The 25464-nt window shown below is 39.5% G+C and overlaps 2 protein-coding genes across 8 annotated transcripts in view; one reads left to right on the top strand and one right to left on the bottom strand.

Moving 5' to 3' along the window:
* The window catches only part of LOC146474199 (BTB/POZ domain-containing protein 6-like), a 209671-nt gene that overhangs the window by 117388 nt on the left and 66819 nt on the right, over positions 1 to 25464 (bottom strand). The gene's annotated exons all lie outside the window — the stretch shown is intronic.
* The window catches only part of LOC146474204 (uncharacterized), a 75525-nt gene that overhangs the window by 44887 nt on the left and 5174 nt on the right, over positions 1 to 25464 (top strand). For all 7 annotated transcript variants that reach the window (XM_085117470.1, XM_085117467.1, XM_085117469.1 and 4 more), the window contains 34 exons: positions 871 to 924; positions 1010 to 1054; positions 1856 to 1900; positions 1998 to 2051; positions 2931 to 2984; positions 3375 to 3428; positions 3819 to 3872; positions 4335 to 4388; positions 5157 to 5210; positions 5356 to 5409; positions 6004 to 6057; positions 7197 to 7250; positions 7652 to 7705; positions 8154 to 8207; positions 8323 to 8376; positions 9638 to 9691; positions 11051 to 11104; positions 11710 to 11763; positions 12369 to 12422; positions 12890 to 12943; positions 13703 to 13756; positions 14020 to 14073; positions 14673 to 14780; positions 15639 to 15692; positions 17694 to 17747; positions 18610 to 18663; positions 18948 to 19001; positions 19872 to 19925; positions 20669 to 20704; positions 21331 to 21348; positions 21925 to 21942; positions 22249 to 22284; positions 22995 to 23033; positions 23150 to 23206. In XM_085117470.1, the coding sequence (XP_084973596.1) occupies positions 871 to 924; positions 1010 to 1054; positions 1856 to 1900; positions 1998 to 2051; positions 2931 to 2984; positions 3375 to 3428; positions 3819 to 3872; positions 4335 to 4388; positions 5157 to 5210; positions 5356 to 5409; positions 6004 to 6057; positions 7197 to 7250; positions 7652 to 7705; positions 8154 to 8207; positions 8323 to 8376; positions 9638 to 9691; positions 11051 to 11104; positions 11710 to 11763; positions 12369 to 12422; positions 12890 to 12943; positions 13703 to 13756; positions 14020 to 14073; positions 14673 to 14780; positions 15639 to 15692; positions 17694 to 17747; positions 18610 to 18663; positions 18948 to 19001; positions 19872 to 19925; positions 20669 to 20704; positions 21331 to 21348; positions 21925 to 21942; positions 22249 to 22284; positions 22995 to 23033; positions 23150 to 23206 (1752 nt within the window). The remainder of the gene's footprint in view (positions 1 to 870; positions 925 to 1009; positions 1055 to 1855; positions 1901 to 1997; positions 2052 to 2930; positions 2985 to 3374; positions 3429 to 3818; positions 3873 to 4334; positions 4389 to 5156; positions 5211 to 5355; positions 5410 to 6003; positions 6058 to 7196; positions 7251 to 7651; positions 7706 to 8153; positions 8208 to 8322; positions 8377 to 9637; positions 9692 to 11050; positions 11105 to 11709; positions 11764 to 12368; positions 12423 to 12889; positions 12944 to 13702; positions 13757 to 14019; positions 14074 to 14672; positions 14781 to 15638; positions 15693 to 17693; positions 17748 to 18609; positions 18664 to 18947; positions 19002 to 19871; positions 19926 to 20668; positions 20705 to 21330; positions 21349 to 21924; positions 21943 to 22248; positions 22285 to 22994; positions 23034 to 23149; positions 23207 to 25464) is intronic.

Here is a 25464-nt window from a genome sequence, read left to right as displayed (position 1 = left end):
GATCTGTAAAGGGGGTTCGTTCGAACCCCTCGAACCCCCCCTCCTACGCGCCTGGATATTAAAGTACTGCCATTAAAAATGACAGTTACAAGCTTTTCTGAAGATGGCTTACGGCTCAGATTTACCGTCAACTGAAGTCACCAACAACAGTTCTATTATTAAAACTAATCTGGATGTTCACACTAGGCATACTACTGAGTCTACTGATACTCCTGGGTTCAAATAATTTACTAATCAACAGTCTTTATAAAAGTGAGTACTATTAAAAAGAACATTAAACAATCTATTGATATAGTTCAGAGTACAACCACTTTGTAGAAAACTACTCCCCCAAGGATGATTCAATAGTGAGACTGATACGTTTTTATATTAATTTGAACCTGTACAAACATAGGTGTCTACCTCAGTTAATATTCATTATTGCTTTTTCAACAGATATGCTTCATTTCCTCAGTTGTTGTTAATATAAAATGCAGATTTCGACCTCAGTATGTAAAACAAATTAAAGGTGGTTAGGAAAATCGCATTAAATAAAATTGAAATAATATTCAATTTCTTCATCTGTTTCTGTGTTGAGCCACTTTCAATTTCCCCTACTAGCCAATTATTTCTGGTGACCCCCCCCTCTTTCACTCATTTTTTTTTGGTAGCCCCCCCCTTTAGTGCCATTTTTTTTCTCGTGCCCCCCCCCTAAATCCCACCAGCCCCCCCATGCTCATAAAAAATGAACGGTCCCTTAAGGCTAATCAATATTGGGGCTTAAAAGATTAAAACTCCTTTGAATGTGCATATTAAATTTACACTCGCGCGCCATAAATGTATCGTCGCGTCGCTATTCCAATAACATGAACTGAAAGTGATGTTTTACAGGGACCGCCCGGAGCTCAAGGCCCACCAGGGTTTGCTGGACGCAGCGGCCGTCGTGTAAGTAATACAGTGTATTTAGTAGCTAAAGCAAACGTTTCGTTAAAAATCGTTTTTATCTTTATTTAATTGTTTTGTCGTTTAGGGACGCACAGGGGAGCGTGGAAAAGACGGAAAACCTGGGCTGGTGGTAAGCTTTTCTTTAATCTCAGTGGTTTCTATACAATCGCTGCAATTGTTGAAATTGCTGGAATAAGACTGAGCGATCGGAGCGATAACATCGAAACCACTCTCCAGCGGTCGAAGCGATCGCAGCAATCGCAATGACAGGGAAATTAACAGGATGCACCGCGTCCCCGATACTCATTTCAAGATGGTGGAGAATACGAAGGAAACGAACGCGTGTGACGCAGTCCTTTTTTATGAGAAAGTGCGAAATACAATTGAGTATATGTAAGACAAGTATAGGAAGCTAAAAATCGATGCGAGTGTAAAACGAGAGGAGAAGAAGTTTAAGAACACAAGAGAATTCTGCGGAGAATTCTGAAGAAAAAGAATATTCTGGAAGAGAAGCTGTGTCGATCATTTTTCACTTTCTCAGCGATCGCAGAGATCATATGGAAACTAGTCCGGATGACCATGGCTATGATCACTCAATTTAATGATTCAGTGATTGTAATGGTCGCAGCTTATTTGAACAGCACTTTTTGCAATCGATCTTTTCATAATTTCTTGGGACACCGCGCGCAAAACAGGCATATTTGTCATATGGTGATATTTTCGCGCCTAGTCTATTGGTCTTAGTAGTCTTGACAATTGAAATCCGCCCCCTCCACGGAACAGTTGCAAGGGGAGAAGGAGGGGATAGGCAACTTGAGTTTAATTGTCTCAAGCCTTTCGGTCAGGATTGTGGTGTGACACGGCTTGAAGCTCGTAAAAGTTATGACCCAAGAACACTGACGATTTGTCTTTGTTCACACTTTCTTATCAGGGTGAACGTGGGCCAACCGGAACAGCCGGGCTTCCTGGACCTCCGGCAAGTATCGAGTTTTCAGCTTTTACTTCATTTCCAGTCAATTCTTTTTAATCATGAATTTACATGATTTCGTACTTCTGTTTGTTTTGCTATACAGGGTCCTCCTGGTCGGTATGGCCTAGTAGGAGCTAATGGGGAAGATGGACAACCGGTAAGGCAATGGGTGCAGGTCATACAGAAGACCCAGCATACTCGAACCCCATCTCCATATGTCTACTTTGAATTTGATGAATCAGAGAATTAACTCTTTGGTGTATGTTAAGTGCTAAGCGAACCCATGGACATTAGCCCGAGTAAGAAAAATGGGCGACCACGTGAGGCGAAGAAAAACAACTTCGACCTTGGCGGGAATCGAGCCGACGACCTCTGGTTTTGATCACCCGTTGCTCTACTGAGTACAGCGTCAATTCTCTGATTCATCATTTGTGACCAACATTCATTTGTACCCTCCACATTCATTTGTCACAATTACCACCATTATCACCCACGATTTGCTCCCGTCTTCTCGTGGCCTCCCAATATCCTTACTATTGCCAACGCCTAGTAGGATTTTCATGAGTTCTCTTAGCACTTTTAATATACACTACATTCTCTAATACATCATTTGTGTCCTTAGTGTTAGCAAGATACATTGATTTGAATTTGCTTTGACTTTGTCTGCCGTTTTACAGAAGCTATCTTGAACTTTGTTGTTGTTTGGGGTGCTTTTGTTTGATCCTGAACTTAAAACAAGCAAATGAACAATCAGATAAGGGGGTTAGTTTTTAAAGAAACTGCGGTGCTGCGTCGGTGGGGAGTAAAAACGAATGTTTGGTTTATCAACAGAGTTGATAACTAAAAAGTAAATTGGCCACCGTAAAGAGATTGAGACTGCTGATTCGCTATGACGAAGGGCTAACGCCCGAAATGTCAGCACTCAGGTCTCTTTACGACGGCCAATTTACCTTTTGTCGTCAACTCTGTTGATAAACCAGACATTCAAAATGAACGAACATTTTTTTTAACACATTTTTGTCTTATTGTTACCTAGGGTCCACCAGGAACTCGTGGAGCTTCCGGACGGAGTGGAAGGCCAGGATTTATAGTAAGTTGAAACTAATTTGTTATCTTCTTCCACAATCATCCAATATGGTAGGTTATTGGACTGTAATTTTCGTACCCAAAGGTCGGTTTGAGTGCAATTCAATCCACAGTTTGAATTGGTTTTGCTTTTAAATTATGTGACAATCAAACTCAAAGGTCAACTAAAAATATAGGGACTTTTGAAAAAGGTCTACTAGCTTCAGAAAATCATAAGGACCAACACGAGGAAACTACAAAGGAATTGCACATTGTTGTACATGTCTTAGGTGTATTTTGCAATGGGCATGTGAAAGGTCTTGAATTTTTACGTTTTATTTACTAGATAGCCATTACCTCTGCATCTATTGACATTTACTAAGAATTTTACCTAAAATATATCTTCCTTTTCCAGGGATTTAGAGGACTGCCTGGACGAAGAGGAAAGGCTGGGTTGAAAGGAGGGAAGGTAGGAGATTGGTTGTGTTATCACGGAGTATAAACCACGGAAATGCAAATGATAATGACTCGGATGATGAACAAAGAGGAGGGATTGCTCGTTTTAGAGAGAGTATATACAAACTTAGCGATGTAATGTAGAGATTGATGGCTCAATGATATCATGTATACGATTAAAGGCGTTGATAGTGAACCAAAGATGGTAAACTTACAAGCCACTTTGGTTTAAAAGAGCGTTATCCAATTAAACTTCAATGAATGACATTTTCTTTAAGCACAGTTGCCTTGCAATGGAGATATCACTTGTACAAAAAAATGGAATCAACTAAAGGTGGAACTGCGTCACAAGTTAGTTAGATAACAGAAGCAAACTCGTTAATCGTGTTTAATGTTTAAACAGGGAGGTGTCGGATACACAGGAATACCTGGAAGGAACGGTAAAGATGGAACGCCGGTGAGTACTGCTATAACATCAATGATGAGTTTATTAAAATATAGGATTAACTGCTTTTTTGTTATAACTATTTGTATGGAAAATAAAAAAAATACGTCCTTACAATCGAGTAATGATAAAGAAAAGAGATGAATCGTCTATTTGGAAAAAAACTAGCTTAATTTATTTACTTGAATATTTTCTCAGTAATGTGCGTAAAGTTTATGAGTAGCTTATCAAGACTCTACACCCTGATATTATTTTTGTTTTAGTTTATTCATAGTAATATTTCCTTACAAGAAGAAAACTGTATAGGTTTTGGTTGGTTGGTGAGGCAAAATGTAAAACAAAATTCTATGTCAGCGTTTATTATAAACCTTACAAACATCATGTCAATAGTTTGAGTTCTTAATTTTGCATTTTTTAAAATGATTTTGTGGTTTGTTGCTAACGTTGCTATATTTTGACATACCTATACCGTAGGGTGAAGATGGGAGGCCAGGAGCAAATGGGCAACGAGGACTAAGGGGGCCAAAAGTGAGTACACTTTGATTTCAGCACCTTTCATTTTGCCTAATGCGGGTAAGTTCAAAGTTAAAGTAGCCAGAAAACCAGACAATCAATTGTCACAGGAAGAGGTACCCAATGTTATCGATGTTGTTGGTGTAAAAACACTGTAATTGACTAACCTAGGTTGTAGCTGAGTAATTAGTCCAAATCACTAGGTGATTAATTAAGGTCCTGTCCACATAACACTGGTGATCTGATCCAGAGGTCGTGGGTTCTAATCCCGCGGAGGTCAAAGATTTTTCTTTGACCTTAGCAACTAATTTTCTTTCACTGGGCTTGCAAGTGTGCCACTCAAAAAATAATTTCATTCCATTTCTAAGAGACTTTTTGCGGTTACGTTTTCGTCTATCGTCCATACTAGAACGACCGAAACTCTGATGAAAACGGAGACTTTCGAAAACGATGACGTAACTAGCATAATACGGCATCGATAACTGTCCATGCAAACTCTCCCGTTATGTCTACTCCCCATAATTCGTCATGAATTCCGGCATGTGTCTTCCATGAAATGCATTAATTTATAAACTGCCCAACCATTTGCTCACTAGGGTCCATCGATGTTTTTTTTCGTTTTTGTGTTTTTTAGTATCCACGGAAAACTGCCTTTACAAAAATTAGTAATACTTCCTGAAAGTTGGACGAAACTTTCAATGTTTGAAAGTCTGGCTGGCTCATGGACTATCCAAAGCTATAATAAACTCTAAAGTGATAATTCTACTACTACCCATTTAATAGGGTAAAGATGGCTTTAATGGACAACCAGGACGAGCTGGAAAGCGAGGGGAAGAGGTAAGCATAGTTTCGTAAAACGTGTAACCGAGTGTCGTTATCGAAAAGTAATGAACATAATGAAAATAATGACTTAAAAGTATGATGTTTCATCGACAATAGCAAAAGGCGACAATCCCTTTAATTATTATCTTTTTCTTTCAAGGGCATACCAGGATCACCAGGAACACCAGGAATGCCAGGATCGACAGGACCAACGGTAGGTTAAAAATGTAAAATGCGTTATTTGTAGTTAATGTGCACTTAGCTACCGGCAATCCATTGGCATTCTATTCAATTGTTAGAAATTTATAATCCGAATGAAACACAACAGGCTGAAAATACCATCTGGTCCAAGGAGATAGCCCAGGTAACTTGCGTTGTTAATGAGGTGAACTTTGGTCTACCGAGAAGAAACTCCAGCTAGCTCCAGCTAAGTCCGTTATCTCAGTCTTTCCAACATTCTGTTTCCTGTATATCTTTTTCGGTGAAAAAGGAAAGATTCAACTTTCTGTTTCCAACTCAACTGAACATTAGTGACAGTCCCAATGTATCACCATCCGCGCGTTTTGATTTCTTCCAAATGTTAGGCTATCATCTCGTGGTACATTGTAATTTTTCGGGTCGTTCGTCTTTGGTCTCCAGTGATATGGATGGAAAGTATCCCAGGCAGTCATTGAATTACACGAGCAAATACATGTGACAACACGTGTATGAAACCGCATGCTTACCGTTGTACTTCTTGAAGAAAATACAAAGAGAGATCTTTTATCTTATGATCTATGTTAATTTAATAATTTAACTTTGTTTTTAGGGTCCTGTTGGACCACGGGGTCCAGATGGATTGAAAGGATCTCGTGGACCCAAGGTACCCTGTTTGTTTAGTTTCACTATAATGACATAACGTTTTCATAGAAATGATGATAACGGTCTGAACACATAACTAGCGTTGCTAAACAGATTTGGCAATTAATGATTTAGACTGGAGTGGTGATACGCCGTGGAACAGTGCCCCCCAGTTGAATTCCAAAGTTGTCTCTGAGTTTAACACAAAACTGTTCACTTTACTGGACATGACAACTGACAATGTGCAAATGGAATCATCACCAAAATGAGTTTATATCACATTAATTTAACGATGTTTCGTTTAAAGGCAGAACCAAACTCTGTGTTAAAGGTGGGGTCCCTAGTGAAAATGTTTGAAACAAATAGAAGCGTCTTTTTTTTCTTTCAAAAAATGGGAGAGGTCTCAATACTGCGTAAAAACGTTTTGGTTAGAAGCGTAATGCTATAGTTTTAGCCTGGTGAGTAAATGGTAGATTAAAGTTTTCAGATGACACAGGCATTCTGGGAAAAAGAACATCCGAGTTTTTCGAGCAGGAGTCGAAATTTTCAGAGCTTATACAGCACTCATCGACATTCAAATCCTAGCAGTATGTAGGATGTTTGTCACATGAACCTAGTTTAATAGCCTTAGCTCCCACGAGTCTCCTGTAGCTCAGTCGTATAGCATCCCAAGGTCATAGGTTCGACTCCTGTCGAGAGAACTCGAATTTCCTTTTTCCAAATATTACCTTTTCCGCGTGTGTCTTTTATAAATACTAGGATGCTTTTTACGTGAATTTAGTTTAAAGATCTTGCTCCTACGAGCTTTCTCCTGTTGCTAAGCAGTAGAGCATCTGTACTAGTAATCGGATGGTCATAATTTGGACTCCTGTTGGGAGAACGCGAATTTTGTTTTTGAAAAAAAAACAAAAACAGAAAGACAGCTGCCAACATTTTTGTTTTTTAATACAACAAAATCTTTCAGTTGGCTTGATAACTTAGTGGGTAGAGTACCGCAACGGTATCGCAGAGGTCATGAGTTGCACCGTTCAAGCAGTTTCTTTTCATTCGCAGCTGCTAATGTTAAACTGAACTGAATAAGTTTATTGTAGCACGATAAAATCAACGGTCGCCAATATAACAAGCACGGCTGACTGTGTTTTTTTTTTCTTTTTTTCCCAGGGACCCAGAGGCAAAAGCGGTGATATTGGAGATAAAGGGGAAGCAGGAGGATTGGTATTGCCCTATAATGTTTCTAAGTGTTAAAAGTTAAAACTGGACCAAGTTTGCGTTAACCAGAGCATTTACTTGCCGAGGCAGTGAACAGTCAGGTTTTTGAAAAAGAAAAATATCCCTTTTATAAAGGACGCGATTTTACTTTTCTAACAAAGAGACTCAAGGTGGGGATGACGGTAGGGATTTGTTCTTCTAAACCGCTCCTGTGATCTATCAATACTAAAACTGACTTAAGTTCCAGATTGCTTCCCTTGTTGTAAGTGGGTGTTGTTGATTGTATAATACATTTATTTGTCGTTTTTCAACAATAGTGACACTTTTCACAGAATTCTTCCCGAAACTGCCCTCTCCGTTTAGCACTAAGACACAGAGCCTGACATCACTTGTGTATTGTACCCCAGGGTTCCGTCGGTGCCGCAGGTGAGATCGGTGACATGGGACGGCCGGGACACCCGGTAAGTACAAGTATAGTCATATTAATTGGTGAGACATATTAGTTGCGTTTGATATTGGCAGATTAACAAGATTGTTTCAAAGCAAAAGCACGTGCGCTGAGCAAGGCTATAACTCCGCACGTGCGTTTTGCATCTTGCCGTACTTTTTGCCGATTTCTACTCAATTACAACACCAAATGATAAATTACAATGGTTTATGGAGAATGCACATTAGACTAATTGAAAAATAACGAATATTGACGAAATAATGTTGCTGAAGGCTCCAGTAAACTGATTAATGATGGCCGAGGAGAGGAAAGAATGAAGGCGGAAGGGAGAAGGGAGGAAAGATGGAAGGAATGACTGAGTGAGTTCATGAATATCTAGCTGACTGGCTGAATGTTGTTATTTAACTAAAAATAAAAGTTTAGAATTGTTAATTTCATTTAGTTATGATCTTTTATCTTAGGGTCTAAGAGGACCTCCAGGAATGCCAGGTCGCACGGGTGCTCCAGGAAGACCGGTACGAGTGTGTAAATAATACGAGTATCTAAATAATTCATTTCTGCAAAGTTGCTTTATTGTAAAGTGTAACGCCTTAATGAAAGCATTATAATCCCCTGAATATTTCCCTTTAGGGTTCTGAAGGTGAACCAGGAGTAGAAGGAAGACCAGGAATGCCTGCCACAAAGGTTCGTACCAAAGAATTTAATGATCCAGTGTCCAGTTCTGACGATATTAACCCTTTGAAACTATCAACTCTCCCGAAGAATCTTATTCAGGCTAAGTTTAAGTTGGAGGAAACGTTTTCGGACTCGTGACGAATCAGAATTGTTTTCGTCCTGGATTTGTTTTGGCGTTCACACACAAAACATGGATCCGTAGATGCATTACGAATGTAGAATATTTTGAATCCGGAACATTTTTATGTGTCAACGGTTTTTTAAACAACCCACACACTCTCGGTGGCTTTTCCGTTATCAAATCAGTAGATGTTGCTTATCTTTCTGGAGATAAAACATTTTAATTTTCATAAAGCCGTTTCTTAAATTGCTTGACAGTTCATCCATCGCTTGAAGTAAATATATACTGTCTGGAATTGTGTTATTCACTTGCCAAATTCAGACATTTAGTGTCCAATCTCCACGGAATATGAGTAACCTTATCACAAGAAGAGTTTCTGAATTGATCATTTGTCTTATGCACAGTTATGTTAGAATCTAAATGTTTCTTTAACATTTTCCAAGCTCATTTTTTCATGAAGAGGAAACAATAAATAAACACTCGAAACAGTGTTTCATCCGACTTTTATGTATGCACCTCGGAGTGGGTTCAGACAAAAACCTCAGCTACGCCACGTTTTTTCAACCAACTTCTCGGTGTTTGGAATCGGATGAAACAAACACTCTTTTGAGTGTTGATATATTACCTCAGCTTAAAAGGTAGTGATGTCCTCTTTTCTGTTCACGAAAATGGAGTTTGAGAGCTACTGAGTAATACTTTCCTGTGGGGTTCTTTGTTATGCTGAACAAGGTAAACGTGTCTGTGGTGAAATTTCAAATGAAATAATAATATAGCTGTTGAGATGAAACTTTCTGTGGTGCTATTTGTTTCTTCAAAAACTCGTTAATAATTTATGAGCCTTTTGACCTATCAAATGGTCGATAATACATCACGTGCAGTGACTTTATATCAATAAACCCCCTCCTTACTCTTGTTAGTATGCGGTGTTTTATCAGCTGATAAAACACCGCTCATTAGTATGCGGTGCTTGTCTCGTGTGCTAATTTCCAACGTTCATGAAGAATAACTGTCATGAACTCTACAAACGCTTTTCCAGGCATGTTTTTGAAGCCACAGCACGTATTTTATCAGGTCTAAAACCACTCCTGCTCGTTCTTTTAAACATTACGTAGTTGTTAGTCTTTAACCCGATACCTTTCCTTTTTCCAGGGTGCTCGAGGACTTAACGGACCACCGGGAAAACCTGGATCGCCTGGACGACCGGTAAGTAACAGTGTAACAGTGTGTTAAATTCTGCAAACGAGCGTTTAAATCATGGTACACAGCGTACTTCGCTCCCTTTACAGACGTAATCAGAAAGCGGGACATGAAACTATGGGACTAAATCACCACTGACAGCGACCACTGCCGCCTACACGACTTGATACCGATGCAGAGGAACTGGAAGTTACGCAACCGTGGACATGACTACATCCTACCACGAATCAGAACAGAACGCTTTAAACGCTCATATATAAATAGATACCTTTTCCAATTTTTGTAACTTTGGAATAGTTATAGTTGTTACTATTACTGATAATTGTTAACTTACACGTCTGATGTAAGTATGTACCAATTTCTATCCTGGACGAGGCTCCGCCGAAGGTTCAACCGCTCCACCTTGCAAATACCAACTTCATGGCACCCCTTTCATGTACATACTAAGCAATTCTCCGTTATATCTCAAAGAGAAGCCAAAGCCAAAGGAAAGAAAATAAAACAGTCATTCTATGCAAATTCCAGTTCCAACATCTTTTACAATTTTTGCTTGGTAGTGCTTGGTAGCTACAAAATCACATTTCACGATAAATTTTAAAACAACTTAGTTCTCGTCACATGGTGGAAATTAATACTAGCAATAAGACATACTCACGAGAAAACAAAAACAAAAAAATAGAGAAAAAACGCCATCTCACGTTTCACATAAAAAGAAATTATGGAAAATCAGGGCTTATGAAGGTACTTTATCACCAAACTGTCGGTCGAGAGGCCTCTGGTTCAGCAGGGCTGCATAGGATACATTTTTCCACAAGCGTATCCAGGGTTGATGGCAGGGAGCTTAAGCAACGACGACGGCGACGGCAACGACAACGCCGCAAAACAATAGGTTTAATGAGCAAAAACAATCGCTCTGCACGTGCGTTTTACATTTTGATATATTCGTTGCCGTCCTCTGCAAAACAACAACGTGAAATGACTACATTTAAGGTTTTGTGGAGAACGTAAACGGACGACAGTGAATTTTTCATTTTCTTTCTTAACTTTTACGCCACTCCTACCAATTTGGTTCCTGGATAGTTTGCCATTTTTGTAAAAGTTGAGGGAGTTGAAATAATCGCGAAGTAGCACAAATGAAATAAAGATATATTTTCGGGTGACGTTTTCGTTGCCGTTGCCGTCGTCGTTGCTTAAACTCTCTAGTAAGAGCTTTTAGATAGACAGTAGGGATTTACCATGGAAAAGCATCAAAAGCTCCACTTTTTATGTTCACTGATTGTACTTAATGTTCATTGCACCATGTCATTAGTTTTTACCTCTTTGTTATGACAATTTACTAATATGTTTTTTGTTTCCATTTTTCAGGGCATGGGTGGTTTAAATGGTGAACCCGGCAGACAAGGAAAAGATGGGCTACCGGTTAGAACATAATTATATATCTCCTTTCTCCATCGAATATCCGTGGAACATGGAACAAACTACTGCATTTACATATTTAAACGAGTTTTGTGAGTCCTCACAGGAAGCCACTATGGATTCCTGCTGCTCTCTCGCGTCCGGTCTTTTGCCAAAAAGAGCGCGGGCAAGCTTCTTAAATTCCCTGATACTCTTCCTATCGAGTTTCTCACCAGAGTTGGCCTGGCTCAATCAATCAGTCAGTCTGTCAATCAATCAATCAATCAATCAATCAATCAATCAATCAATCAATCAATCAATCAATCAATCAATCAATCAATCAATCAATCTTTATTTGTACTCACTCTTGCTCAAAAATAAAATTACAACAGAGAAAATATTAAAAGTAATAATTAGAGTACTGGCTACCTGTAATAACCGTAGGGGCTAGTGGAGTTAGGCAGCCAGTTGACATCAGTATTAAATAGAAATAAAATACAGGTCAGTAAGAAAGCTGAAACGCAAATGCACACATAAAAAGAAAAAGAGGAGAGGCTGGACCTGTCGTTTTGTCTTGAAGTTTGTTAAGATTCAGTGTAACTGTTTTTCTTACTTTTGTTTGCCAATAGGGACATCCAGGACTCCCTGGATTTCCAGGACCGAAGGGACATTTAGGAAAAGCGGTAAAGATCAATCGTTACTGTAGCTTTCGGATCTTATTTCTTTTATCCAACTGTTGGAAAAAAGTATGGCGTTCTCTCTCGATCTGTGCGGCCTTAATTATGTCAAAAACAACACCCGCTTCCAGTGGTTTACATTTAAACTTGAATATCTCTATGGCCATTACGGCGAACTGAGACATTGAAATAATTTTCAACAGAGAGAAGGAATGTTGCCTCGCATAAAAAATGTTCGATTTTCGTTATCCCACCTATCCACCCAATGATACATTTTAATTCTTGACATGAATTTTAGTTTTGTACGTCGAGTTTTAAAAGCACACTCTTAAATCTAGAAATCCCTGGTTATAGAATGATGAGGGAAACCCACAAACGTTCGTGGTTCATGAGAACTTTGAATAGCTGCGATTCTTGTTAAGACTCTTGCACAAGTAAAGATCTAAGTTTCTAACCTGGCTGCCGGACGAGTGTTCTAGTAAATGGGAAAAAAGCACAAACAAGAACGTGGTTGTGTCGAATCAAGTGTGTCCACTGTATGTGTGTTGTTGTTTTCCTTCTTGTTTTCTTTGTTCGTTTTAAAAATATTTACGTACTGAAACTTCTTTCAGGGGTTGAATGGGTTTAATGCACCACCTGGAAATCAAGGACCTGATGGAGAAATGGTAAGTATTAGCCGTTCTTTATGCCCATTAAAAAATAGGTCGCGTGTTACATTTTCATTTAACAGAGTGCAAAAAAACAACTCTTATTCCCATTCAGATAGATCAAAATGTTACCGCTTAATTAATTCCAGAAATTGTATTTGAGTAGCATTGTTGGACTGAAAAACAAACGCATACAAAGAAACTGTGAAAAAGTATTTGGGAAGTTAGACCTTTTTTGCCGTTTGAAATGAAAACTGAATATCAGTATTGCATCTGCAGTCCTTTCTGAGGAGAAATGTTTTTGGCCGCACAAAGTCCGCTCTTGAATTTTCCGACTTTAAAACGTATGTACCAAATGCAACACGCTCCCTTAGCCGGGTTGCTGTCATAGGAGTGGTAAACTCGCACTGTCTTCAAGACCCTTGCTTGCCCTTTATAGATTTGTGTTTCTTATAGCTAGCAACATTGCTTCCCTTGTTTTCCAGGGAGACCAAGGGGCTGATGGTGAGCCAGGTAAACCTGGTGACGCGGGATATCAAGTAGGTTACAAATAATAATGACAATGAGAATGATTATAATAACAAAAACTAAAGTAGAAGCACGCTTTGTGATCACCTTGCTGTACGAGAAGTTTTTGTCGGTACATTCGCCTAACGATCAGCTACTGACAGCCGCGTCTTCAAGACATAAATTATTGAAATTAACAGATTATGATTGTAGGGGAAATCATTTTTTAAACCTAAAGCACGCCTTGTGAACTCCTTACTGTATGACATTTTTTTGTTGGTACATTCGGCTATCGACCAACTACTGACAGCCGCGTCTTCGAGACACAATTGAAATTAGCAGATCATGTTTACAAGGAAATCATTTCTTTACACCTAACCTTTAAGGTCTGTTTTAAAACCATTTTGCATCAGACAGAAATGACAAATCGTGCCGAAACAGGGCAGCAAATACACACTGTTCTTCATGGCAAATTATTACGACAGGCGTAAATTAGCAGCACTCTTTATTGAAGCAGGTGTAACTTATACGGGCTTGAATAGGTCTTACAGGTCTTATACAACTTATACAGTCTATAATAGGTCTTTGCAAGAAAATTAAAAACAAAGACATACCTCAAACGGACATACCATACATGCAGAAAATTCTCAAATAGTTACATTTACATACACATGTAGGTGATATTCATTGATAGTTCACCAATCTCTATTCCTAGACCCAAACATTAATAGTTCACTGTGATTTAAAGATATAATTTTCCCAGAACTGATATATGTTATTTGCCATGGCAGGGATTCCCAGGAGAGGTTGGAAAAGAAGGTACCCAAGGGCCGAAGGGCAAATCTGTAAGTACAGTAAACGTTGTGATTTTGGAAAATCAAACGTGTATGTAAAGAAAACGGCAAAATGTCTTAATGTTCAAGCAAGTTCTCCAAACTCGTACCAGACGAAATGATTGGAGAGCAGTGAGGAGATTATACATTTTGATGACTGGGCTTGAAAGGCTAATTTCCGCCCATAGCCTAAACAAGTGCCATTTCTCGCTCAACATTTGTTTCCTAATTACACTTCTTAACTTTATAAGAGTTGTTTTTTTCCCACCCTTTAGGGGATTCCGGGAAAAGATGGAAAGCCTGGAGATGGTGGAGAACCCGGAATGAAGGTAATGCATTTCTTCTGCAGCTGTGTTAATCTAACCAGGTCAATGTTTTTTCAAAGACATGTTTGTTACATGAAAGTAGTCACAGTTTTGTTCTTTGTTTGGCTTTATCACCTTCAATACGTGCATTGTTTAAGAAGTAATATATCAAACACGAGAAGGTGTGTTTCATTAGATATCCAAACACCTCGAAGTCATTAAAGAAAACTCGGCTGCGCCTCGTTTTATCAACCTGCTTCTCAATGTTTGGATATCTGATGAAACACATTTTCTCGAGTTTGACATAATACATAAACATGTCTAGTTGAGTGTTCAGAGTAGACTTTGACTCTGAGTAGGTAATGTAAACACACTTGGAGGGGAGGTCGTTCACTCCCTCTCTCAAGCCCTATCTTCATTGAACGGTGTCTCTCTTCACTGTCTCGGCGTTACACTACTTAAGATTTTTTTTTTTAAACAATTTTTGCTAGTCTGTGAATTTTGAACACAAGAGGTACAGTGCTAAAAATATTATTGTTAGTGACTGACATTTCAACAACCTTAAAGCTGGTAACAATATTACTGTGACACCTAAGTACAAATCATAAGCATCACTTTATTAGGGAGACGATGGCGAGACGGGAAGCCAGGGTAGTCCTGGACGTATTGGAGAACGCGGACCTGATGGAGAGCCGGGTACAAAGGGAGAGCCTGGCATAGAAGGTGACATGGTAAGGATCAGTGAAGCGAACTACTAACATTGCAGGTGTATTTTGAAGGTCTCGAAGAAAAACTGCCAAATTTGTTTATAATTGAGAAAGATGTATTAACCAGTAAATGACACAGGCATACTCGGAAAAAAATCTGAGTGCTCCTACCAGGAGTCGAACCTAAGACCTTCCGATTACTAGTTCGTATGCTTTACCACTGAGCTACAGGAGACTTGTGTGAGCTTAGGCCATTAAACTAGGTTCATGGGACAAACATCCTGCATACTGCTGCAATTTTTTGCAATTTCACACGTGGACTTCTAGATGGCCTAAGTGTTTTGCCGCCTCACGTTACTCACGGTAGCGTTGAGAACAGCCCGTATTCAGTTCGCAGATGTATGTCAATTTCTAAGCAAAACTTTCTGCGTGTATCAAGACTAAATTTAACAATGTATATAATTGACAATATAATAATGAGAATGAATGTAAATGTATAAAAAACCACATATTTTGAACTGCGGATGAAAGATCAAACATAAGAAAGATCCTTGCAGTTAGTACGCAACTTAAGCAGTTACGAAAAGAAAGCCCGAAAAAAAAAAATTCAGGCTTGAATGGGATTCGAACCCATGAACCTTTGCAATGCCTGTGCAGTACTCTACCAACTGGGCTATCAAGCCAACTGGGAGCTGGTCATATTGTGAGTTCGTAATAATGAGAATGTTCGGCCAATAGCCCCTAACTCGCCTTTTCCCGTTTTCCATACCACTTTTGCTTTGATATGTTCACTTGATGGGTTTGGAAAGCGATTGCAGGCCTGAAGTTGTTGTTCTTTTTGTTAACATTAATTAAAATCAACACTGTCAACGTTTTTTGTAGGGTGGAAACGGCGCAGATGGAAGCCCTGGAGAGAGAGGACAGAGCGGACCAGACGTACGATTTCCTATTTATTATGTCCTACAATTTATGATTACCTTTAATGCTACTTTATCTTTATCGTTATCGTTCGAATTGGCTTTCAGTCTTTTCTTGGCCAAATCTCTAAAAACAACACTATCGTTATCGAAGGGTTTAAGCTTAAGTCCTGTAATAGAGTAAGAAGGGAAGCTAAGGCCGGATTCACCAAGCCCGGCTTTCTAAGTAAAGATGTGCCCTAAAAAGTATTGTTTGTTTATAATAAGCTTTTGTTGGTATAACAATGGACAATTGTTTGAAATATTTAGGGTGTATCTAAACTTATAATCCATCAAATATTTTCGCTCGCGCGCGATTGGTCTAAACGCCTCACGTGACCGAATATACCCCAGCTAAAACTGGGGAATATCCGAGGATATTCCCCAAGTGATATTCCCCAATTTCAAAAAACTTCAAGGAGCGTCAAGTTTGCAATTAAAATGAATGTCAAGATGGGGGAACGGTTTGCTTTTGTGACAGAAGAAGAGATAAACCTGCTGGTCGATAAACCAGTACCAGAAAACAACATACGCTCTAAACGTTTTTGACGGTAAGCTGTTCGTAAACGAAATGTTGAAATACTCAAGCTCGTATTTGCGACATTTTCTCTTGGTTTGAACTCTGTTTAACAGTCCTTGAATTAAAAACGTGGTAAAACTGAAAAATATGTAAGGCGAAAAGTTTTAGCCCATCTCATTTAAGAGTATTTACGGTTTTCTTTCAATCTGGTGAAATGAGAAAGCCATCAGCAAGTTATAAAACGAGTTTAATTAATAGGCTCGAAGCACGCTCACACAACGGCAAATATTACAGTTGTAATTCAATGAGAGCAATTCGTGCTGGCCTGGATATAAGGAATTTAAATAACGAAAACATAAATTTCAGTACCATTACTGACAGAGTTCAAGCCGGTCAATGATGCTATCAATGCTCACCTGGTCGAGATCGCTCGCGAACATAAAATCTCGTCCACGAAACAAAAACCAGCCATGATACCCCGAGATGTCGAAATTCTTTACGAAGAGAAGCAGCTTGTCCTACTCTCGAGCAACAAGTTTGATCCTCAGTGATTGTGAGCGACTTTGTTGCTCGCTCCATTCAATGTCAAGTTAGCAAAGAAAGCGCTGTGATGGAATCCAGCAAAAACAACCGGTGGCGTCGTATTCGACTGCAGGTTCAGCTTCGATTTCTTCACAGGTCGTTTTCGGCTAGCAAATTCCGCAATTGTATTTTCGATATAAAGTGCTGCTCCAATTGAACACGAGATAAAGGAAGAGAACGGCAAAGCTCCGGCTGTTTCGTTGACGGCAGTTTACACTTTTCACGGAATGCGATACTTTACAGTTTTTCGCTTTCAGTGATCTTTAGCTTGTTCTCGAGAGGTAGTTAGATTCCCTGTAACCTTATCCGCCACTTGTATCTTGCTTTTGTCTTTCACAGAATTAAACAAGTTTACTTTCCCTTCAAATGTTTTACCTTTTCCCCAAACAAACGCTTTCGACCTGAAGCCAAATCTGACGAGGAGATTTTGGAAGCCAACTGACAAACTTTGACGTGATTGACATATGACAGAATGGCAGATCCTGCCGAATCCCGCGAGATTCCCGCATGTTGCGAAAAATATTTGAAGGATAATAAACACAATAGCCTCCATTTGACTCTAAAAATATGCTCAGATATTTGCCCTTGGACATTATCTGCTCCTCGAAGCTCACAGTTTTCCTTGAGCTTTGCTCTCGAAAAACTGTTCGCTTCTCGGAACAGATAATAGCCGCGGACAAATATCTGAGCATATTTTCGCGCCAAATGGAGGCTATTGTTTCTTTATAGGAGGGCTTCTTGAATGTGGCTCCTGCTAGTCATGGAGTCAATTGAATAATGCTAAGCTTCATGAGACAGATTAGATATTTTAATATATAACTATTTTCGATAAACAGTGGATTCACCAAGTTGTGTCATTATTCCCTCAATATCTCTCAGGGAATAAAAGGAATGGCTGGTGAGGAAGGGGAGACGGGATCTACTGGACCAAAGGTAATTCTTGTGAAAGGAAATGGTAGTGCATATCCACCATAGAAGTACGGTTGTTTTACCAACATATCCGACGTACGGATGTTTTTACCGAAGTTTTGGGTAATAAAATCAATTCCTGAGATCATTGGTTTTAGTTCCGTTAAAATCAGTTCAGTATGCTGAAGAAATTGCCTCAAAATTATAAATAGGAATACCCGTTTCTACAGCCACTTTCAGTGTTACGTTCATTGCAGACAATAGCGACTATCTTTCGACTTGTTAGAAAAACCGTTTTAACTATCAAGCCGGAAATTTTTTCCACTTATCCACTTATCCACTTATTCCACTTAAAGAAACGACAAATTAACTACAATGTGTTAACATGTTAACTTTGCACGGCTCTCAGGAAAGTTGAAACTGTTTGTCCGCTTTCGATCGGCTGTCTGAAGATAAATAAACGTTCCTTCATTCATTCGAGTTTAACCGTAAAATAAAACAGACCTGATTACATAGCATGTCGAAAGATGGAAAAAGGCTGTAAAAGCGTGTAAACTGATGAAATAAAATGTTTTAGTTTCTCTGAAGATCTAGTCCTTTTTATGTGCATCCGTATCAAAGTGAGCAAATCATGAGGCAAACAGTAAATGTTTGTGGCTACTTTTAAAGTGGACAAAATGAAATCCAGGTATGTCGTATCAAAACGTAACGTTTAAAGGTGTAAAAAAAAGCACAACATCTAAGAAATTAAAAATGTGCCTGTGCCTACATGACCGGCTGCAATCACAACTGCATGCATGTTTGTCCGTGTTTGTGTAGGCTAATCCAATAGAATTATGCAGCCAGTCAGTTTAAATGTTTAATGATAATTTCCATTGTCTTGTAGGGAGACACCGGGTATATGGGAACGCAAGGACCACCCGGTTTGCCTGGAAACGCAGTAAGCAAACAATCATAAATGCAACAAAAATAATGATTAACAACAACAACAACAAAAAGTATTCCTTGAGAACAGTGCCTTAAGTGCCTTTTGTTTATGTGCCAACGGTATCAATATCAAGGTCTAAGTTAGAAGTGAAGAATTCCCGTATTTTCCTGTAAATATTGTACTTATTTTGGCTTTTGGCAGCAAGGAAACCTTCATTCCTTGGTCCGTCCATTCGTTAATTCATTCGTTCTTTCATATACTTTTCCAATTCATGATATTTTTTTGTTTTTCTTCAGGGAACACAAGGAGAACCAGGAGAAGATGGAAGCACTGGCCCTCCAGGACCAAAGGTAAAAATGCTATTTATTCAGATATTTAACTTGTCAAAATGAACTGTCCTCATGAACACATCTGCTTATACAACAATCTCGTACTCAGGCTCTTTTATCAGAGGTTGGTCGCCAAGAAGAGACTATGGGGAAATCGAAAAGTTTAAATGTTTTGATTGACTGTCTCGTTAACGGCTCTCCTCCGTTTTACCGCACAAATCCTGCGGGGAAAAAATCTCCAAAGTACTCCAGAGTCTCTTCTGGCGACTAATCGCTGGACAAAGAGCCTGTGGGCTTAAGCTACAAAATTGCTCCTGCAAGGGAGGCTTCCATTAAACCAAGAGGCAGCTATGAAATCACCCTAATGGAAGCGTAGATATAGCAAGTTTTTTTTAAAGGTTTCAGACAAACGCACAACAGCAGAACTTGACCGTTTCCTACCAGAGGCGGTAACGACAGTATCAGCACACACTTGTCAGGTTTCCATTCGAGTTATGGCTTACAAAGCGACACGTGTTGTGTTTCTTACATTCACATGGACGTTTTTCAGCACCATCCTTTCGTTTGGTGTTCTGTAATATTTCTCTGTTTTTGCTTGTTGCGTTCGACGTAGAAAGAACGCACCCCTAATTGCGTTTGGAGTCGAGATTGTATGGGACAATCAACAAATGAATGGATCTTGGGACGTGTATCTGGCATCCCCAGCAGATTTTTGCAGGGGCGGATGACATCATGACCAACTTGGCAAAGGAGAGAGAGATCATCGAATGGAATCCATAATCTTTGATTATTTCTAATTATGTTTGCTGTTGGAGGTCTACTTTTCCAGTTTGTGATTGGCCTTTGTTGATGGGTAAAGGATAACTTTTCACTCCTTTTGTGACATAATAGGGTGTTTCAGGACCTCAAGGGCCACCCGGACCACAGGGTAACGACGGAACTGAGGTAGGTTTGATGCCAGTCTGATTATATGATTTTTTTTAGAGAAAGATGTTGGTTGAAAAGGTGCATTTTATAAGTCATAAGTCATAAGTTATAAGTTATAAGTCAAGTTATAAGTACTCGCAAAATATCCGAGTTCAGTCCAGGTAATTTAGGACTAAACTTTAGGAGACTTGTGGGAGTTAGGCCACCAAACTACGGATACACGTGCCAAACATCCCGCATATTGCTAGGATTTCAATTGTGATGAGTGGCATATGCGCAATGGAAGAAATGTGATGGTATCTTAGCCTGATTATTAAATACAGTGACAGAGGCATGCTCGGAATAGAAATCCGAGTTCTCTTATAACATCAGTCGAACCTTTGACCTTCAGTTTACTTGTCTGGATGCTCTACTGCTGAGCTACAAGAGGCCCGTAGAAGCTACACGCCATTAAACGTGGTTCATGTGACAAATGTCCTTGGTGGGTTGGGTGGGAGAGCGTTGTCAAGACAGCGAGTCCTACTGTTCTTTCCTCCGCTTTATGGCAAATTGTTAAATAAATAAACAAATAAATAAATAAAAACTATCAGGATTTGAATCAAAGTTGTTCTCTGTCATTTGTTGCATGACACAACTTTTGACATTGATATTTATATTTCTCAAAAAAAAAAAAAAGGACAAAATAAAAACTTTTTCCCCACACTCTTTGACGGAAGACAGAACTATATGTATTTATCCACTAACTGACGCTCTCTTTTTAGGGACGTAAGGGGCCAGAAGGCGACCCTGGACGTACTGTAAGCAAGATTTCCGTTCAATATTGCTACTGTATAATCTGCGAAAATTTGGAATGTAGGATACTAAACTCTGGCCCTGAAGAAGACTCGTGGTACTAGTTGAAATATTAGTCCAGATTTATTACCCTTGCCACAGTGTCAGTCCTGCAATCAGTTTGGTGTATAATCTATTTCCATACAAAATGACGAATCTTTGGACTCTAAACTGACAAAACAAGATGAGCTGAGGAGTTAACAACTAGAAGTTGTTTATTTTCCAAAGACAAACAAACAAACCAGCAAATATTAAAGTGAATATATGAAAATCAAAAATACGAGTAGCTTAGTGCATACAGCGAACCATGTGTCAAGTGGTTGCTTACAAGAGGTTAAAACAATGAAAAATTATAATTCCGTCACCTCAAAAAGTGGTCGCGGCCGCTGACGAGGGTAGTCGTTTACAACAGGTGCAAACTATAGGGCTTTGACTGGGAAAATTTTGCTGTTTTGGATAGGTGATCGCTTATGGGAAGTGGTCGCTTACGAGAGGTGGTCTCACATGGAGGTTCGAATTTAGTAGCTCCTAGTAGTACCTTCCAGACGTTATGTGATTGTTTAAAAAGCCCTTTATTTAATTTTATTTTTAGGGTGAAAGAGGAAGCAGGGTAATGTTGATTTTAATTTGTTAATACAGTTTATGTGAATTTGTATTTCCTTTGTTTGTACTCTGTACCATCCTCGAAGATCCAGTGACAGATAGTTGGGACGGGGCGAAGATTGACTATCTGTACAGTTATCCTCGCCTGAGAACCAGGGGAACCTACGTGGTGCTGTAAAAAGCTGGAACCGTTATATCATTGTAAACGGCACGGGTCATTTCGTCCCGCTTGTAGACTCGTACGCTTTGTTTGCTTTCACCCACATCATCCCAGTGTAAAAGCACTTCCTCAAATCTAAGTTTTATGCTTGACTCTTTGGGAAGAACTTACTTCCTTGGGGTTGCATTTGTGCTTGCGTTAGCGATGTTTACACGTGAGGCAAATGCAAATGTAGGGCAAACCAAGCGCGTTTGCGTTTCATTTGTTTACACTTACTTGCACGTGCGTTTGTATTTGCGTTGCACGTGCAATCCAAGCTTTGAATGGGTTTTAAAATGGGTTTTAACTCTCTCCTGGATTTTGTAGTTTGAATAAAGGTTTTTGGTTTTGAAAACTAAGTTTTGATGTTTTTTTCTTCTGCAGGGTGCGGATGGACCTCCAGTAAGTTGATTTTACCACGAGCATTGCTTTAACTTTTTTCTTAGTTTAAAATAGGAATGATAATACGAATTGGATACATCTCTATGTATTTCAGTCAAAAATGACGTTTGCTTGAATTCAGTGTGAAGGACCTCAGTCAGATAACTTGGTGTATCTTTCAAAATGCTTGACAGTTTTGGTTTATAAAATTACATGTAAACTATTACACTCACGAGACCTGTTTTCGAGATGTCTTAAATGAGGGCGGTTATGAAGAGTAATATATTTTTTTCTAATCTATTTACCTTTTTTGACTTTTTAATGTAGGGAACTCCCGGCCCACCGGGCCCACCCGGAGACCAGGTGTGTTTATCAGATTTAATAGTCGTGTTCTTGAATTTCTTGTTTAATTCTTCTGATTTCATACACCAGTATGTTGAAATCTGACTAAATTTTGGTCTAACTTAGGATGCTTTCCATTTGCCAGACCGGCCAGTCTGTAAACCGAGTGCATAATTTTGAAGGGATGGTACTGCAAAATCTTATCCTTCAAATTGGTATATTCCACTTACGAACTGACCGGTCTGGTAGGCTTGTTCTGACAAATGGAAAGCTCCCATAGTCATCACTGAAATGTCCTGAGTCAAGGCCTGTACGTATGGGCGAAACTTACAGTCCTTTTGACAATTTTAATTTCGACCTTCATGTCAACGGTCGTATGCTGGGAAAACTGGAAGATAGGAAGTAGTTTTGTGTTAGCGTCAAAGGTCAGAATTATTTTGCACTATTCTCATCTATGTATTTATTTTTTGAAGGAAGCATAAACGCGAATCTCACGTTTGCCGTAAACGCGATGGTAAATCTCTCTATTAATGCACAAAAACGTTAGAAAATTATTTACATTTACGTCTTTCTCTCTCCGCCCAAACCAAACCCATAAATGCTGCTCTTGCCTGAGCTCTATTATTTACATATACTGTTAATTTGCGACGTACAAGTTTACACGAAGGGTTCTTATGCATATGCTTCTATTTCATTTTATCAATTGCTTTCTTTCCTTTTATTATTTACAGGGTATGCCTGGTAAAGTTAAGATTCTAAATCCTAGCTGGGTATGTAGCGCTCAGTTTTACTCACATCAGTACTCTAAATACACGCAGAGTGTTACGCAACATTTTTCTAAGCTAAAAATGTTTCATTCTCGTGCAACCTATTTTTTTATTAATAGATATACGGAAGTCAAAACAAAGGTCCTCCCGGATTTAGACTCTACTCGTCGAAAGAGGTATTGTGGCTTGTCACTATTGTAAGGGCAGTTTGGTTATGAACGATCACGCTCTTTAGTTATTGTCACTGTAATGAAAAGTTCTATTGGCCTAAGTAAGGGGCGATTTTCTAATTTGTCGAGATATGTCTTGTTAAATTTTCTCTGGGCCATATCTTTAACACACGCCCCATCACGCTTAATATTATTCTCTAACCGTGCATAAAAAACCCAGGAGCCTATATCACCCGGAGGAGCGTACAACCTATTTATTTTTTAGATTGATCATGAAGTTCCCACAAGTCCAGTCTCCCACGGGAGCCTCACTAACCAGTCTGAAGCTTTGCAGAATTCTCATGTGAACCGGAATAGGCCATTTCCGAGTTGCTGTAAACTTCATTATGAAAGCGAGGCTAAGTGCGAAGTTTTTATTACAAAAATTAGTTTTCATTCATACAGTCTAACCTCCGAGGTGCTCGCTTACCAGAGGTCACACCACATGGGGGAGGGGGGTCTAAATATCGGGTAATTTACATATGGTAATTGCGGACACCTAACCCTTTGGCCAATGCTTATCGAAACCCAAAGTAAAAACTTTTCTTTAGACTGCCTGATTTAGGAGCAAACAGTTAACGGCATGTTTGCAATGTTACATTTCAAGCGTAACACATCAACAACTTTGGCGTTTGTTTGTTTGTTTGTTACATAATCCAGTTGACGCTCTTTATCGCCACCATTTTTCTGTTGGATAATACAAGGTTGAGAGGGTCATCACCGGTCGTGCATGAAAATGCATGCTATTTACAAGATAAGAGAGTTTCTTTCCTATAAGGGATGCAACCTGATTAAAGTTTAATTCAGTGTACACTATAGTGCATGTATATGTTATCATTAGCCTGCGTAGCAGTCGTTTCCGTTTGCTTCAAGCCAAGCTAGCGGGGCAAGCGCGCGAGGGCATTTGGCAAAAAGGAGCAAAAACAGTAGGAGCGGGGGGGAGGGGCGGGGAAGGAAAGGAAACGCCTGCCGCTGAGCCCAGACATTTTACCGAACGCCGTTCGTCAGCGAACGGGAGGCAATGATGCATTACCATTGGCCAATCATCTGTCAATCAAACTTATAGACCAAAACGACATCCGTATAACCGTTTATCAAAGATGAAAATATGGCCGAGGCGGAAAAGAACTCTCTCTGAGTGTCCTTTTGATTTCGAGTTTGCTTTGCTTTGGAAACGACTAAACTACTTTCGCAGGGAGATACGTTAATTCAGTTGAAACCGGAGCAAAGGACTGCTTTAACGGCGAATGTCTATTACCATCAGACAAAATCAAAATTCTCGGTCACGCTCAAAATATAGTTTTCATTGCGCTTTGGTTTGTTGGTAGGTATTATCGTCTCAACAAACATGGTGTCATTCGTTTTTCGAAATCCTGTCGGAATTTTTAAAAATTCAAGAAAATTTGTTCTGGCTGTCGGCGGTCTCAAAGACACGAAAAGCTGAAAGCAAAATTGGCTAGTCTGAAAGCTTGTTTCGCGTACGAACAAAGAAATTTTTATTTCAAACTCTGTAATCATATATAGATTGAGGAAGCCTCAAGTAAATACTTTGCAGGAAAATTTCAGTTCTAACCACGGTCTGAAAAGGAAGTTTTCAATATTCAGAACGCCTTTGTATTTCACGCTACGCGAATACAAATTTATCCTGGAAACGCGAGGAAGTATTTTAGCCATATGGGACAAGCTCATTCTATCTGTAATTCTAGCTGTAAACAAATGATTTGATATTCTAAAACGTAAGTAAAATTTGTCTTGGGTAATTTATCTACGCTTTGTTCGAGCGACGTAAGGTTCGAGAAAATCTTCTAAAATACTACAACTTGAAGTATTTTAACAAGTTGCCCTCCGCGATTCTGTTTTCGCTCAGATTTACCAGAAGTTAAAAATGATTGGTTCTCATGTGACATTTGACGTGACAGTGTAGGCCCCAAGGGAGCGAAGCCATTTGGGGGCGTTCGGTAAAATGTCTGGGCTCAGCGGCAGGCGTTTCCTTTCCTTCCCCGCCCCTCCCCCCCGCTCCTACCGTTTTTGCTCCTTTTTGCCAAATGCCCTCGCGCGCTTGCCCCGCTAGCTTGGCTTGAAGCAAACGGAAACGACTGCTACGCAGGCTATGTTATCATTTGTTTCAATGTCGGAAGACACTTCCGGTAGCTCCGGCTGTGATACGGCATCCGCTGTAATGGTGTGGGCCAATATGTTACAGTCAATTTCCGCCCGTGAGAGGA

This window comes from Pavona decussata, unplaced genomic scaffold (assembly GCF_977016875.1).
Source record: "Pavona decussata unplaced genomic scaffold, jaPavDecu1.1 SCAFFOLD_91, whole genome shotgun sequence".
Lineage (NCBI taxonomy): Eukaryota > Metazoa > Cnidaria > Anthozoa > Scleractinia > Agariciidae > Pavona > Pavona decussata.
Note: the sequence above shows the minus strand (reverse complement) of the source record. Positions and strands in the feature narration are given on the sequence as shown.